This window comes from Barbus barbus, assembly GCF_936440315.1.
Source record: "Barbus barbus genome assembly, chromosome: 22".
NCBI lineage: Eukaryota > Metazoa > Chordata > Actinopteri > Cypriniformes > Cyprinidae > Barbus > Barbus barbus.
The window spans coordinates 3,535,156-3,551,537 of NC_136750.1; the positions used below are offsets into that span (position 1 = coordinate 3,535,156).

The 16,382-nt window shown below is 36.1% G+C and overlaps 1 protein-coding gene across 1 annotated transcript; it reads left to right on the top strand.

Annotated features, from left to right (window-relative positions):
- Positions 1-395: 395 nt before the first annotated feature.
- LOC306888582 (5'-3' exonuclease PLD3-like) lies at positions 396-9,702 on the top strand. The gene is made up of 12 exons (XM_079447003.1): positions 396-578; positions 2,414-2,481; positions 2,637-2,687; positions 3,548-3,726; positions 3,917-4,097; positions 4,181-4,298; positions 4,378-4,505; positions 5,324-5,521; positions 5,714-5,853; positions 7,171-7,333; positions 8,347-8,446; positions 8,610-9,702. Exons 2-12 carry the CDS (start codon positions 2,455-2,457, stop codon positions 8,795-8,797), a joined length of 1,473 nt encoding a protein of 490 aa, XP_079303129.1. The 5' UTR covers positions 396-578; positions 2,414-2,454; the 3' UTR covers positions 8,798-9,702.
- Positions 9,703-16,382: the final 6,680 nt, after the last annotated feature.

Genomic DNA, 16,382 nt, shown 5'->3' on the forward strand with positions numbered 1-16,382 from the left:
TTTTTCTTTTTCTTTTTAGTAGTCTCTTTAAACATAAATGAATATGATTAATTTACTTAAAATATTATATAGTCTATATATTATATCTATCTATTTATAACAAATATGCAAATAAAAAAAGACATTCGTGTTAATTGACAAAAATGTTTTGGAATTATAATTAAAAATCTCGATTTACAAGTATTTAAAAACTTAATTTATTTTATTTAGTATTTATGTACTGAATAAAATAATGTGCTGCATAAATAAATGCATACATACATAATCAGAACTAGAAGTAATCTGATAATAACGATGTGTTTGTTTCTGGTTGTTTTCTTTCAAGTGAATTGTTACAGACACGTCACTGTCACGGCTTTCACCCATAGGGTACTAAAATGCGGTCACGTGACTCTAGTGCACTCGCTAGTAGCTCAAGAAGGACAGCAGTGTGTTGCAGTCAGAGAACTGTGCTCACTGTTTACGCCGATTTCACCTCGTTATTGTCAACAGAGAGAACTTGTTTCGTCTGTAAACAGAGCTGATTGGTAGCTGTGCCTCAGACGGGATGGTTTGCTTTGAGAGCTGTTAGATCACAGGTATGTCCTTCATTTCCTAGACCTTTTCTTAACAAGGCTGTGTGTGTGTGTGTGTGTGTGTGTGTGTGTGTGTGTGTGTGTGTGTGTGTGTGTGTGTGTGTGTGTGTGTGTGTGTGTGTGTGTGTGTGTTTGTGTTTGTGTTTGTGTGTGTGTGTGTGTGTGTGTATGCAGCAACTCCAGATGTGTGTATACTGTATGTCCACTACACTTACGGAAGCAAAAATAGACCATGGCTGTGTGTTAAACACTAGTGAGCTGCCTATCTAGACGCATTTTGGTGTATCATGTCGGTAAACAGCTCACTAGGATTAGAGATACAGGTTATATATGTCAGTATACAATGTTGCATGTGTCATTTTTGAGATAGCATTCACAAATCTTAGTTAAAAGAATATTTCACCCAGAAATCAGTTTTTGTCATCAGTTACTCACCCTCCTGTCGTTGCAAACCTGTTTGACTTACTTTCCTTGTAGGGCAAATTATGCTTTTGAGGTTGCACAGATACTATGGATTTTTTTTCTTAGTGGACATGATTAGACTCATCAAAAGACCATGTTCTCCACATTAGACAAGTGTCTGAAAGAGTGAAACACATGGCTTTTTTTTTTAAAGCAACTTGTTAACAATTCAAAGTAAACAATAATAATGTAAACAGCTTATTTTACTATTAGCCAAAATATAAAATATATATATATTTTTTTTGAGTATCATATTTAATGCATTATGATTTTATGTCTCATATATAGTGCGATATAGTAAGAATATGGAGCTCGGTTTGGTGTAGTTATTATTTATGTGACCACAAAGCTATTTAATGTAAATCATTGATATTTTTAATTCATATCAGTTATCACTCTTTATCTCTCAATAATGTGCCTTATTAAAATGATTTTAAATGCTTAGTTTTATGATCAAATATGTGTAGTTTTTATTGTGGAGGCAAAATATAATGCAATGTAATAGATTGATGATTGAGAGATGGACAAATAAGCATTCCTCAAAAGCCTGATAGATCATATTTGATATAATGAATTTTTTTTTTTTTTTGTATAATACTTGGATAATCGAATAACCTGAAGTTACTTCAGTCCAATAATTGTTCATCTTGAAATATTACTAGCAATATAAAAGCTGTGTTTACTTTATAAAAATCTCATGAACCACAAGCTGAAGGTGGATGTTTTTAGAATTATGCTAAAAGACCTTTAATTGCTAAAAAAGTGTGAATGAAGCAGAGGGCAGAAGGCATGTAGTAGATGGTGTGCAACAGGTTTTCCAGCCAACTTTTGATCATGCTAGTAATTTAAGGGTATTTGAAATTCTTAGGTTTATGGAGTTAACCATTATAATGCACTATGAAAATTGATTAGGAGCAATTCCCGCATTGATTTGTACGGTATGAGTGTGTTCAATTAAACAGTTCTTTTCTACTTTTCCTCCTGTCAACAAGATTACGCAAACTATTACAGAAAACGGATAACTAGATCATGTTACTGTCAGGAAGCTCATTCACGTGACCCTGCACAGCATCAACATTTCTTCATTTTCCTTGCGTCTTCAAAAACACTTCCACTTTGAAATCAGATGCATGTGAAAGATTTGCCAAGCTCATCAAGACTCGTGTTTCAGTCACCTGGCTGTTCGGTCTGAACCGCTAATGCTGACGTCTGGCTCTTTCGCTGTAACGATCTGGCAAAAAGCCTGTGTGTATAGAAGTGCTTGACACAGGAGACCGAACAATGACTTGCACAAACACGCACACAAATGTTCACCATCCAGTTTACGTGAACACCCGATTCCCCAGAGCAAGACTGACTCATCTTTCATTTTTTAGGATTTGTATTTCCTCCTGATGTGCTGGTGAACCTCGACACAATGAAGTCAGATATACCATACGAAAAGGTAGGTTATACATGTTATAAATGATTTAGAATTGATTGTGATTCGTATTTGCTCGTATAAGTTATCTGAGGGTTTTAATTAATACATTTATGTGCAAACTTAAGATGCTGTGTTTGATTAACTACAACTCTTTTTGTTTTCATGTCTTGATCAAGATGGTTGATGTGGAGCTAAGCAGAGGAGAAACACATCTCGGCTCACAAAAGGTATTAAATCGATATATCCGGATTATGGCACTTGACTGATTTATGGCTGGTAGTAAAATGCTATAAAAAAAATTCACAACACTATAATGTATAGTGTGAAAACAAATTGCTAAAGAGTGACTTTTACAGTGTTATTACTAGTTATTAGTCTTTTTAAAGATCAACTTTAAGTAAACATTAGATGACAGCAAAGGTAATCTGCATGTAAAAATAAGAAATAAGCATGCATAATTAACCCTAATAAGCTGGGCATTTTTTTTAAATATAAAATTGGATTAAAACTTTTTTTTGTACAATTTGAACAAAATGCACTTAATGATGAGTCTAAGTGGTTATAAAAAGTCACACACTGGCTGTTCGTAGTCAAAATTTAACAGATATTTTTTTCTAAAATTAAATGTGTTAATTTAAATTGTGTTAAAGGAAACGTAGAGTATATATCAGCCACAATGTTGAACAAACACAGAGATAGAAGTGAGTCTCTAAAACATTCGGAGTGCAAAAGATTTGAAAATGACTTCAAAAATGACACTTTTAAAAAAATTTAACAAGTGTATATATATATACCAAACTTTGACATATGAAAGTATTTAAGCTTAAATCTAGAATTCTTGCACAGCGATAACATCATAACATGATTTTGACCTGATATGAAGTCAGGTTTTTTAGATTTATAATAATTGAATTAAATAATTTCAGTTCAAATCATTTTACATGTCTTATTGTTTTTATAAGTATCTGTGTAATGGTCATCATATGAATGATAACTGTTAGAGTTTGTTTAGGTAATATTGACTAGTAATTGTACATTATCTCTATCATTGCCCTGGGATTTTGAACATATCCATCTCTGTGTTTAGTATTACAGGTGTCTGATCATCCTCACCAGTTTAACCACAATATTGTTGATACTCCTGTCACTCCAAACCCTGCTTGTTCCCATAACAACATCCTCCTCCTCCTCCTCCTCCTCCTCCTCAAAATCATGTGGACAGCAGGAGCATCTTCTAGTCAGAGAAACTTGCACTGATCCCTGCAGGTAGACGCCCACCTAGGGAACTTTATTTGAGGCACTTATCATTCTGTCACAAATTTCTTTGTTTTTGAGTGTTTTAGTGGTTTACTGGTAAATGAGGTTAACCATAGCACGCAGTTTCACATCTGCACTTTCAATGAAGTCTGCTTTTATGGATTTGTTGTCTACTATAGTTTATATGTGTCATTTACAGGATTGTTTTAGTGGAGAGTATTCCTGAGGGGCTGGTGTTTAACTCCTCAACCACTCATCAGTCCATATATGAAGCCTGGCTCAACCTTATATCTGGTGCTCAATCCAGTCTGGACATCGCCTCCTTCTACTGGACTCTTACCAATGACGACACGCACACACACGAGGCCACAGCTAATCAGGTTTGTATGTGACGTGTACTGACTTCTCACTGAATAATAGGCTGTGTTAGTGACGTCTCACCCAAGTGAGCTGTTCATTCTAGGGTGAGCAGATTCTGCAGGAACTAGGGCAGCTCTCGGGGAAAGTCTCTGTCCGAGTTGCAGTCGATAAACCATCAAATAAAAAACCCATGAATGACATTAAGTTCCTGACTGATTCTGGTTAGTCAGCTTGACAACTTAAAAATAACAAAGCTTATAAGCACAGACATTATATTAAATAATGCCTTACTTTCTGCAGGAGCTGATGTGCGGATGGTGAATATGCGAGAGCTGACGTCAGGTGTGCTGCATACTAAATTCTGGATCGTAGATAAGAAGCACATTTACATCGGAAGCGCCAATATGGACTGGAGGTCACTAACACAGGTCGGTCATTTTTTTTTAAATGTCACATGGTTATGGATATCAGTGTTTGGGAATTTTTGCTTCCTCACCTACTCATACATTGCTCATATAGTAGAAATAATTTAGACTTTCTATTCAAAAGTGTTTTTTAAAGAAAATACTGACTTTTTATCGATTTAAGGCATCCTTGCTAAATAAAAGCTTTAAAAAATATTTATAATGTGATTAAAAAAACTTATATTTCCAATAAATAGTTTTTTTTTTTTTTTCATCAATAATCCTGTATAAACAATGTATTATGATTTTCATAAAACTATTAAGCAGCACTAGTGTTTGTGATCAGAAGTGTTTCAGCAAATCAGCACATGATTTCTGAAGAATCATGTGACACTGAAGACTGAAAGTGAAAGTGAAAATTACGTGACATAGCCAAGTATAGTAACCCATACTCGGAATTGGTGCTCTGCATTTAATGATGAATGTGATGCTTTACATCACATTAATAAATTACATTTGAAAGTATATTAAAACCGAAAGCAGTTATTTAAAATTGTAATAATATTTCATAATTTACTGTATTTTTTATCAAATAAATGCAGCTTTGGTGAAAAAAAAAAAAACATTACAAGTCTTACTGACCCCAAACCTTTCAATGATAATAAAAATAAACATTTTAATACAGGAGGAGAGATGTGCTAATACTTTTCTAAGTATTCAGACTCTTAACCACCTAGAATCCACCCAGAAATTGCACCAAGACTCCATATATTTCTCATCTCCATGGGATCTCAGTAGTATTGTGTATGTTTTATATGTCTGGTATGTTGATTTATGCTCAGGTGAAGGAGTTGGGTGCGGTTGTGTATGACTGCAGCTGTCTTGCTAAGGATCTTGGGAAGATCTTCGAGGCTTATTGGTACCTAAATCAGACCGAGACTGTTCCTGAACACTGGCCCAAAAACTACTCTACCCTGTACAATAAGGACACACCCATGCAGCTGTCACTCAATGGGACCGATGCCAGCGCCTATCTATCAGTAAGAGAGATCTGGCAAACACTGAATAAACTGAGCTCAATCAGGAAAGGGAGTAAAGCAAAGATAAAACGAATGCACTGAATGTAACAATTGAGCGTTTTGTCAATGCTATTGGAATTTTTGTGGCTTTTGTTGTTCCTTATTCTGGTGTTGTTTGCAGCATTATTGAGGAAGTTTTCCTCTCTCTCACAGAGCTCTCCTCCTTCACTGTGCGCCGAGGGCCGGACTTCAGACCTGCAGTCTATCCTCAGTGTGATTGCTGATGCCCAGCAGTTCGTCTACATCGCTGTGATGAACTATCTCCCTACTATGGAGTATTCCAGCCACAAAAGGTCTGTGGTATATTCCCTGCCTCCTTCTTCGTAACCAACCAGCCTAAAGCCACCTGTCTTCATTATGAAATCTGCTTATCATTGGCTTTTTGAACCATATCATGAGGAAGCTCAAAAGTTCCTCCCCACTCCCAAAAAGATTTCTTGCATCTAAAAAGAAATTATTAGCATACACTTATACACAGCAACACAGTTTTTTTAGTGTCATTGACATACTATTATAACAATATATTTATTAATATTGTTATTAATAGTGTATTTTTAGTTTAATATTTTTTTTCTCGGGGGGGGGGGGGGGGGGGGGGGTCTTTTTTTAGTTTCTTTATTAATGTCTTTAGTTTTTTTTTTTTTTTTTAGTACTTCAACTTAAGTTATTGGTTACTTTATTTGGTAACACTTTATTTTAAGGTGTCATAATACAGAGTAATTACCTAATTAAATACTTTAAATGTACTTACCATGTAGCTAAGTTATGGAACAGCCTGTGATTACAGTTTGTAATTATGTAGATGTAATAGGCAGCTACTGTTACACATATGTCTGTTACACAGCTTAAGTACAATCTTGATACACTTTATTTTAAGTAGTTTATGCCTGTGTACTTACATTTATAATTACGTTGTATAAAGTCTGCAACACATATGTAACAATCTTATGGTTACACAAGTAGCTGTGTAACAGACAGTAGTAGCTGCCTATTACATGTTACAAGTGTTACACTTTATTTTAAGGTGTCCCTATTTCGGTGTAATTATACACTTAAGTTCCGAGTAATATTAATTAACAACATGTATTTACTATAGGGTTAGGTTTAGGTTTAGGGTTTTTCTTTAGGTTTATTGCATGTAACTATCCATAATTTTGTGCTAATACTATAGTAATTACACGTAACCTGTAACAAGAACACCTTAAAATAAAGTGTTACCAAGTTATTTTTAGGTTGTTATTTTAGTACTTCCATTTAAACTAAATGAATGTGATAACTTTCGCTTTGCTAACTAGCTGAAATATTTTTTTGTTTGTTTAATTTGATTTCATTTAGTTTATTTTAAGTGATTAAAAAAACAAAACAATTGATGGTTTAATTTTAGCTGTAGTTAATGAAAATAACACTGCTGCAACAACAAGTTGTTTTGTTTAACATTTTGGCCCTCATTTGGTCCCAAGTGAAGCAATAAAGGACCAAATAGATCACTTAGAAGTTCACAGGAGCAGAATGGTCTCAGTCTACATAGAGCTGTCTGATCACTGCACATTTTGAACCTAACTCTGTAATGCCCATCACATTTAACCCTTGCTCTCCCTGATTCCCCGCAGGTACTGGGCAGATATCGATACCCAGCTGCGGCGCGTGGCTTATGAGCGTAATGTTCGTGTGCGTCTGCTGATCAGTTGTTGGGACAATACCAACCCCATCATGTTCCCTTTCCTCCGCTCGCTAGCTTCCTTGCAGAACAAGAGCAAGCTGGACATTCAAGTGGTGAGTGCCGTCCATCAGAGGTGCTCTTTAAGTGTTTGACAGGTTGTGTGATATATTACCTCAGAGGCCATGATAAGGTTACCTTGCATTTATGCACATTGCATACACAGTCTCATTTGCTGGGTTTCCATCCTAATTCCGAATTTAACTTATGCGCAAAATTGGACTATCACATAAAACATTTGCAAATAAGCACCATTTCCATCCAACGAGTTAGAGAGAATAAAATCGTCACTTCCTGATAAACTGGCACTAAATATCACTAAAAAAAGTGGGAGAAGACGCTGATTATAATAATTCTCAAATATAATAAATTACTTGCACTTCGAGAGAACAGAAGAAACACGGTCTTAATGTTACAATAAATGCGGTCTTGCTTTCGGAGGTGAATGTCAGCTGTTTGGGAACGCAGTCGTGGCAGACCGTTCTGGGAGGCAATTATACAGGAATACGTTTGACGACAGACTTTGCTCGGGCACTTCAGAATGACCATAACAACATTTCAAATGCTGTGCAACAAAATCAGTCCGCTGGTTAATCAGATTATGCCATCCCATAGCGCAAAGTCACATGACGTTTTTTAACGCTCATGTGGGATTTATTCGCTAAATGCATTTCCATCTCCCATTATTCACATTAAGACTTTTTCGCACAAGTCAAAAACCACCTCAATTTTATTCCTAAATTTGGCATTTCAGTCACTCGTTTCTGATGCGATACTTCAAAATGCACATAAAAAGAGGGTGATGGAAGCATAGCTATTGGTGGTTTGGGGTTGGTAAGAGTTTTCAAATGTTTTTGAAAGAAGCCACCAAGTCTGCATTTATTTGATGAAAAATACAGTACAATTGTAAAATATTATTACATTGTTTTCAGGATTTTTGATGAATAGAAAGCATTTATTTGAAATCATTTGTAACATAAAAGCCTTAACTTTCACTTTCGGATCAATTTAATATGTCATTGCTAATATGTCTGCAATAAATTAATACAAACAATTTTTTCTTTCACAGAGGATTTTTACTGTGCCTGCCAACCCTCGACAGAAACAAATTCCCTATGCCAGAGTCAACCATAACAAGTACATGGTCACAGATAAAGTTGCTTATATAGGTACGGCACATTGCTTTTCGTTTTTACATTCTGTTCTTCTTATTGCATTTCTAAAACATCTAAACCCTTCACAATTTATCTTCTGAAGACCTGAATGATCAGAAACTTTGTCTATAGTTGAGTATTATCCTGTTGCTATACTTATAGCCTTTGTACTTTCCAGGCACGTCTAACTGGTCAGGTGACTACTTCGTGAACACAGCTGGATCTGCATTAGTGGTGAACCAGACTTCGACTCAGTCCACAACCCCTACAGTCCAGGAGCAGCTGCAGGCAGTGTTTGAGAGAGACTGGGACTCTCCGTACAGCACTGACATCAACCACAGAACCAACCGCAAAGACATGTGCTAGACCAGGCTTTGTGCCTGTGCTGTGGCCTTCACGCTGCAGGAGTGCTGGAGAGAGCAAAAGACCGTTAAATGGCAATTGCTGCGGGATGGTTTTCAGGGCATGTATAGTATAAGGTTCTGGGTTCTAAATTACCAGCTTCCCTGACCATCTTACCATGAGCTACTTTTGCACTTAATAATAATATCACTCTCAACTCTGACCAGTTGCATATATTTTGCACAAAATGTCTTTTAAATGACAATGCAATGCAATACCTCTTAACAGAAACACTTTCCTCTTGATTATTTCTAACAGTTTTTCAGGAAAAATCGTATTATCATTGATTCAATGTTGTTCATAGCTGCTTTCTCTTTCTAAAGTGATTTCAAATGCTGCATTTTTAAATCATCTCAACAGTATTCATGTTTATCTGACTCCTCAAAGAAGCAGGATTATTGGATTAATCACCAGTCTATTGTCATGAACGTCTCCGAAGGCATTTGTGCGTGTCTGAACGCATTTGTTGTGGTGTCACCACTATTGGCCAGCAGCTCTTGACTGTTTTAATTCACTCACAGCACACATGAGTTTGTACTCCCAAGACTTGCAAGGTGAGAAATCACGAAGTATGTGGGTTTTTTATTATGTCTATTAATCTGGAAGTGAAAATGTCTTGGCTTTCATGTAAAAGAGTCATTGCCAGATCTTTATAAAGAGGAACAGTGAGCAATAATGAGGGATGTGTGAGTTGGTTTTAAACTTTTAAAACATTTTTGTTATTTTAAATACGCACAATTCATTGGCAATTTTCAAGGGAGTTTATTTTCAAATTAAGTTAATTTTACATTTGGCATCTCTTTTTTTGGGAGCTGCGTGTTTTATGAAAGTGTAAACTGTTACAAATAAAGAAACACTTGATCTAATGCAACTTTTGTTCCTAGTCATTTCTTATCATTTTACATTGTTCAAATGGCTGTTGATTAGTATTGCAACATTCTTGTCGTTGCATAGAAAATAATGTTGGATTCTGCTGGACTGCCATCAAACAGTGCATTTATAAAAGCACAGGTTATTTCAGATGGTTTAGGAGGGACAACACATGCCATGAAAACAAGTCAAATCAGAAGTACACTCACTTTTTTTCTTAATTACTTGTCTATTAGAATAGAGTGCTAGAGTTAGAAGGCCAAATAAAGATGGAGGAGATGTGTTTTTAGCCGTAGATGCTCGGATTGTAAATAAAAAAATAAAAATGTGTTTTATTTCTTATGTTAGCAATCTGAATTTTTAATCTCACCTGCTTCACCATCCACCTTAAATTATTTTCAATTCTGTTTCAACATCTCTTTAATTGTTCGTTTTGTACAAACACGTAGACGCTATTTATTTGTGTAAAAAATCGATTTCAAGCATTTAATTATTAAATCTATTTTTAACCTTGGCTGCATTCCCATAAATGGGCATCTCTGATAACACTGTTCTCAGTGAGTGTTATTTTTTTATCACCCGTATTACTCCAGGCCACGCCTTCTTGTGTCTACCATTGGCTAATATATGTTATGTGTTGTCTGTGATTGGACAGTTAAGAAGTCGTTCATAGAGCTTTACCAATCAAGGCGAACCGTGGTGAATCGAGGGCGGGATTTGTCGGAAAGCATGTGCTCGTCTGTGGAGATGGCGGTGAGTGCTCGCTCGATATACAATAAGACATCTTTTATAAATATGCACGCGTTTTTTCATTCCTGCATTGGGTATGAGCGACTCCATCATATCTCCAGCCCGGTCGATTGGGCGGAGAAACTGGAAAGTTGAGATTTTACTGAAGAAATATCATTGAAAGTAATGTACATCACGTTACACAATGGGCCATGCTTCTGTATGATTTGAGTGTTATGGCTCATCTCATGGTGGGTGTTGCTTATTATTTTTAATAATTTTTTTAATGCACTTACAATGACACACTTTTTGGTATTCACTCTAAAATTGGTGTTCAGTAAAAAACATGTAAGTTAGGCGATATTTTATTTTCCGTATATTTACGGTCAGCCTATGTCATTCTTAAGCTAAATATTTCTGCTTCTATTTCTAATGTTAAAAATATATATTCAGTTAGTTCAAGATTTATAATCTTCTTTTGTCCAGCATATAACTTTACACCAGAGGGCAGTATGTAAGCCACATACCTGTTAATGTTACAGGAACGATTTTTGGTACTAATGTTATGCTTTTTTTATTTTACATCAACATTTTAATATTCTACATACCATTTTATTGCGACAAAACTCTTTTCAGAGTAGGCTAAATTTGTGAAAAAGAAGTGTGCTTTAATGTGCACTTGTAGTGTACTTCAGTACTTAATAGTGCATGAAAAACACTTGAGGATAATGCAATATAAGAACATTAAAGGCAACTGAGGTGTACTTAAAGAGAGTAAGCAGTACACTTTTAAAAAAATGCACTTTTTGTAATAGGTTTAAGATGAAGTTGAGGAGGATTAAACAGCGCTCTTTAATATCTATTAATATCAATTTAAACTATAATACATTGTTAATTGCAATTAACATGCAATTAAGTGTTCAAAAACATTATATTTTATATCTTTTAAATTACTTAATACTCTTTTAAAGTGTACTTTTTTCACAGGGAATTTATAACCTACATATAATCATTTGAACTCTGAGTCTGCATTGAATATTTATAAAATCAGAGAGGTTGATGCTACAACTTTCATCATTTCAGACAAGTTTTAAATGGTTGAGATGATCCATATTAAGGCTACAGATTGCATAATTTTGTTATGCATAAATCTGTTTATTTTGCTGCCGTGCCGCTGGACGTGGTCAGTCAGGGTGTGTCTGTGACTGGGCATCGCTACTGAAGCTGAGGGTCACTGCAAGAACGTCCTGTGTTTATACACAAGACGAACATGTTACCCTCCTCTTTAAATTGGCTGTAACATCTAAAATGCATCAAATTAATCAAAAGTGACATTTATAATGTTACAAAAGATTTCTATTTCAAATAAATGATGCTCTTTTGAACATGCTGTTCATTTTAAAAAAATTTGGAAAATTGTATCATTGTATCAAATATAAAGCAGCACAACTGTCTTCAACATTGATAATAAAAAAAAATGTTTATTGAGCAGCAAATCAATATGCAAAAATATTAATCAAAACTGCATTGATAATAATAAGAACCATTATTATTAATTGATTACTCAAGGTTACAATGCATCTAGCTCACAGGGTTTAATTTGGGTTCTCAACCATTTCAGCATCCACAGTATTTTATTGTGAGACTGCAGCTTTCTGTGTGTGTGACTGTGAAATCTCTTGCACTTTAATTACCATCCGGACCTGTCGGTGGGACGGTTTGGTGACGGAGGTGCAGACAGCAATGAGAGGAGACCCCCAAACTCCGCAGAGTGCCTGTTACAGGCTCAAACCCTGCGCCCGGGGTCGCCTCGACAGCATTAGCGTGTGTGTTCTGGAGAGAGTGGGTGTGTATGTGTGTGTGCCACCCAGGGGAAGATGGGTGGAGGTGTGATGTGGTCATACACCCTCAAAATGACGCTATAGGAGATTCTAATCTAAATTAGCAGCCTAATTGACGTGTATACTTTTCATAAGTCATATACACAACCGGTTTGGAATAATTACGATTTTTTTATGTTTTTTAAAAGAAGTCTCTTATGCTTTTGATCAAAATACAAGAAAATTCTGAAATATTATTACAATTTCAAATAACTGTTGAAGTATATTTTGAAATGTAATTTATTCCTGTGATGAAAAGCTGAATTTCCAGTATCATTAGACTGGAGTAGTGATACTGAAAATTCAGCTTTGTATCACAGGAATAAATTACATATTCAAATATATTCAAATAGAAAACAGTTATTTGAAATTGTAATAATATTTCACAATATTACTGTTTTTACTGTATTTGTTATCAAATAAATGCAGCCTTGGTGAACGTGAGACTTTTGAGCGGTACTGTATTACTTCATTACTTAATCTATTATTCATTATTAACCAGTTAAATTTTTTGTCTGATTTCATATTTCAGGACGCCTAATGAGAATGGTGCAGAAGTCAGCTTTTATGAAGACATGGAAGTAGCTGTTTTTGCATAAACATTTGATTGTTTAAAAAAAATATTACTGGAAGAACATACTACTAAATATACTAGAATGATTTATTTTTTTGATCATATTGTTCTACAAAACAATTGTGAATTAGGTTTTGTAGAGAACATTTGACTTTTTGTATGTCTTTGTGCCATTGCTACTGTAAATGCATTGTCCTGTTAAATAAATGCATTTGCTGTATATAGTCCTGGTGTGTTTTGTTTTGATCTTTTGTTAGTGAGCTTCAGTTTACAGGTGAAGGCTATAAAGACAGTCTGCTGATTGCTTTCATCAAAAGTGGAGCAATGCTATAAATAACCCTTTGATTCAGATCCTGTTCATGAATAATCTTGATTTGAACAGTTAAAGAGAATACTTTCTGGTCAAAAGATATCATGTGTTTGTGGTCTGCACAGCAGATGAAGTATTTTTAGTATAGTTAGAAGGCTTTGAGTTCAACACAGTAGAATGATTAAGTTTTATGGCATGTGTTAATTAGGCTGATGTATACAGCTCTTACTGAGACCTGTACTGTAAATTAGATTAAGCTGTTGTACGAGGTAATCATGCATTTTAAAGACAGTATTATTCACTGAGCATGAATCATAAATGTTTACAAACACCACAGTTCAAATGAAATACCATGAGCCTGGAGTCTGTGGTTCTAATGTGTTCTAAATGTAGATTATTCAAGCGGCTTCATCCAGAAAATTGTTTAAGTGGGAGGCCGTTGGTTTATAACATGCCAAATGTGCATTTATGGACTGTTTCAAAACTGCTAACTAAAGTAATTGCCTTGGATGAAGAAACCCACTGTCATAATTGGGCAATAATAAACAAGAGGCCATGCTTTACATTGTAAATAAATAAAAAAGTAAATAAGTGTGCTTAACTGTATTGAATGTGCACTTGTAGTGGCTTCAAATCTTAAAGGTATACATATTTTTTAAAAACTGTGCATGCATATAATAGAATATTAATGAAATAAAAGGGCATTAAATAGTATATTTTCATTACTCTTTAAGAACACTTTTAAGATACATTTTGTAATTTTAACTGTATATTATTTAATATTTCATTTCAAGTTAATATATCTTAAATGTAATTGCAAAAATGTAAGAAAGTTACAGATGTGCTGTACTTAAATCCTACTTAAGTAGGTCAAGAAAGTTCTCTTAAGTTCAACTAACAGCATTTCATATAAATTTAAACTATAATACATTTTAATCTAATTGTAAATAACATACAATTAAGTGTCTGAAAATGTTACATTCATAATATTACTCTTTTTAAAAGTATTAAAACCGAACACACTGCCTCTTTTAAAACAATTACTACATATGAAGTGAGTCAAACTTTGACATATAAACTAATGTTGGTCTTTGGTGTATATTGCATAACTGGGATGCTGTTTTGACCAATCAGGACCAGATCTATCCGTTTCAGAATAACCACAATCGTGCATATTGTCCTGTATATCTTTTGACAGTCCCTTTTTCATGGATGTAGGCCCTTGCCTCTTCAGTCTGAGAATCAATGGCAGTGAAGGAAGTGCAGAGGTGTGCTGGCAGTGATGCCTGTCCGGGCCTGTTTGTGACGGCGAGTGAGGGAATGTGTTTTTCTTTTAATTATATTGTGGGAGCTGTTGAGCTCTGTCTGACAGAAGCCCTGATAGCAGTTTCTCACTAAGCCCGATAACAAGGCCCTGTTGGGCTGTGACTAAAGCCACGGCACTGATGAACAAAAGACAGGAGCTTTAGTCAGGGGGCCGCAAACTGCTGACTCTCAGTGCCAGCTAATGCAACATTCTGTCCTGTCTCCCTGTTTTCTGCCTCTGTCCACATCCTTCTCTCTTTTTTTCTCCACTGCATTCTCGTTCACTTTTGACACCAACATGCCCCCAACAAAGAAACCCGAAATCCCACTCTCTGTGTCTACCTCCGACCCCCTCCTGTATCGGTTTGCCCTCTCTTCCCAAGTCAGTGACCGTCTCCGCTACATGCACACTGGAAGTGATCTGCTCACAGCACCTGGCCCGAGATCTGACGTGGGATGCGTGTTCGGTGTGTGTGAGCGTGTATCTTGTCTTCTGCCATGTGCGAGTGTCTGCGAGGGATCTTCCGTGTCACCTGGACACCCTCTTCAGATGCAGGTGGGTTTTCTGACATAACATCCCTCGTGAAAAAGAAGTGTGCTCAACTGTATTGAATGTTCATTTGTGGTGTGTTTCGAATCTTACAAGTGTATTTTTAAGCACTGTACTTGTAGACAATATAATATTAATGAAATAAAGACTACTTAAGTGCACTTAAAGAGAGATCCTTTCATGACAATGTTTCTTAACACACTTTTAAGTAGTGCACTTTGTGATTTTGTGATGTCAAATTAAAAGTTTTATTTTCAAGTACATTTTGTGTTGACTAATATACTAAAGCACATGTAAAGTACTTGATTCTAATTTGAACTATAGTGTTATTTGATATTACATTAAAAGTTCATATATTTTGATTGTGCTAAAGTAAAGTGAAAGTGACGTGACATACGGCCAAGTGTGGTGACTCGGAATTCGTGCTCTGCATTTAACCCATCCAACGTGCACACACACACCGTGAACACACACACCCGAAGCAGTGGGCAGCCATTTATGCCCGGGGAGCAGTTGGGGGTTCAGTGCCTTGCTCAAGGGCACCTCAGTCGTGATATTGAGGGTGGAGAGAGTGCTGTGCATTCACTCCCCCCACCTATAACGGGGCAGTCGTGGCCTAATGGATAGAGAGTTTGACTTGTAACCTGAAGGTCGTGGGTTCGAGTCTCAGATCCGGCAGGGATTGTAGGTGGGGGGGAGTGAATAACCAGCACTCTCTCCACCCTCAATACCACGACTGAGGTGAGACCCTTGAGCAAGGCACCGAACTCCCAACTGCTCCCCGGGCGCTGCAGCATTGGCTGCCCACTGCTCCGGGTGTATGTTCACTACTGTGTGTACACTTGGATGGGTTAAATGCAGAGCATGGGTCACCATACTTGGCCACACACCACTTCCCTTTCCCCTTTGCAACCTTTGGATTATGAGTCCGACTCTCTAACCATTAGTCACTTTACATATATTTTTAAATGCATGACATACAAATTTCCATAGAAATTACATTAAAGTATATTTTAGTTTACTATGAAGGCTTGTCAGTACATTTGGAAGTACACTTTAACCATATTTCAAAGACAATAGGAATAATTATGAAATTACATATAAAGCTGTACAATTGTCCCACATTTTTCATCCCTCTCTTTTGCTTTGTCATGTGATCAGTCACATTGTCTGTCTGTTAGTCCATCAGCGTCACATGACATCTACACCCAGCTGTCTGCTCTAAACTCTTGGCTGTCTGTTCTGCTGATAGCTGCATTCGCTAATTATAAACTGGACACCTCGCCTTGTGCCAGGGAAGCCGCCCCAGCTCATTCGAACGCCTGTCCATC

Bases quoted from the DNA above. Each gene is read 5' to 3' on its own strand.
- LOC306888582 (XM_079447003.1), top strand. From the start codon at position 2,455: ATGAAGTCAGATATACCATACGAAAAG. The intron at 2,482-2,636 runs GTAGGTTATACA...GTCTTGATCAAG, and splicing joins CAGATATACCATACGAAAAG to ATGGTTGATGTGGAGCTAAG. The intron at 2,688-3,547 runs GTATTAAATCGA...CTCTGTGTTTAG, and splicing joins CACATCTCGGCTCACAAAAG to TATTACAGGTGTCTGATCAT.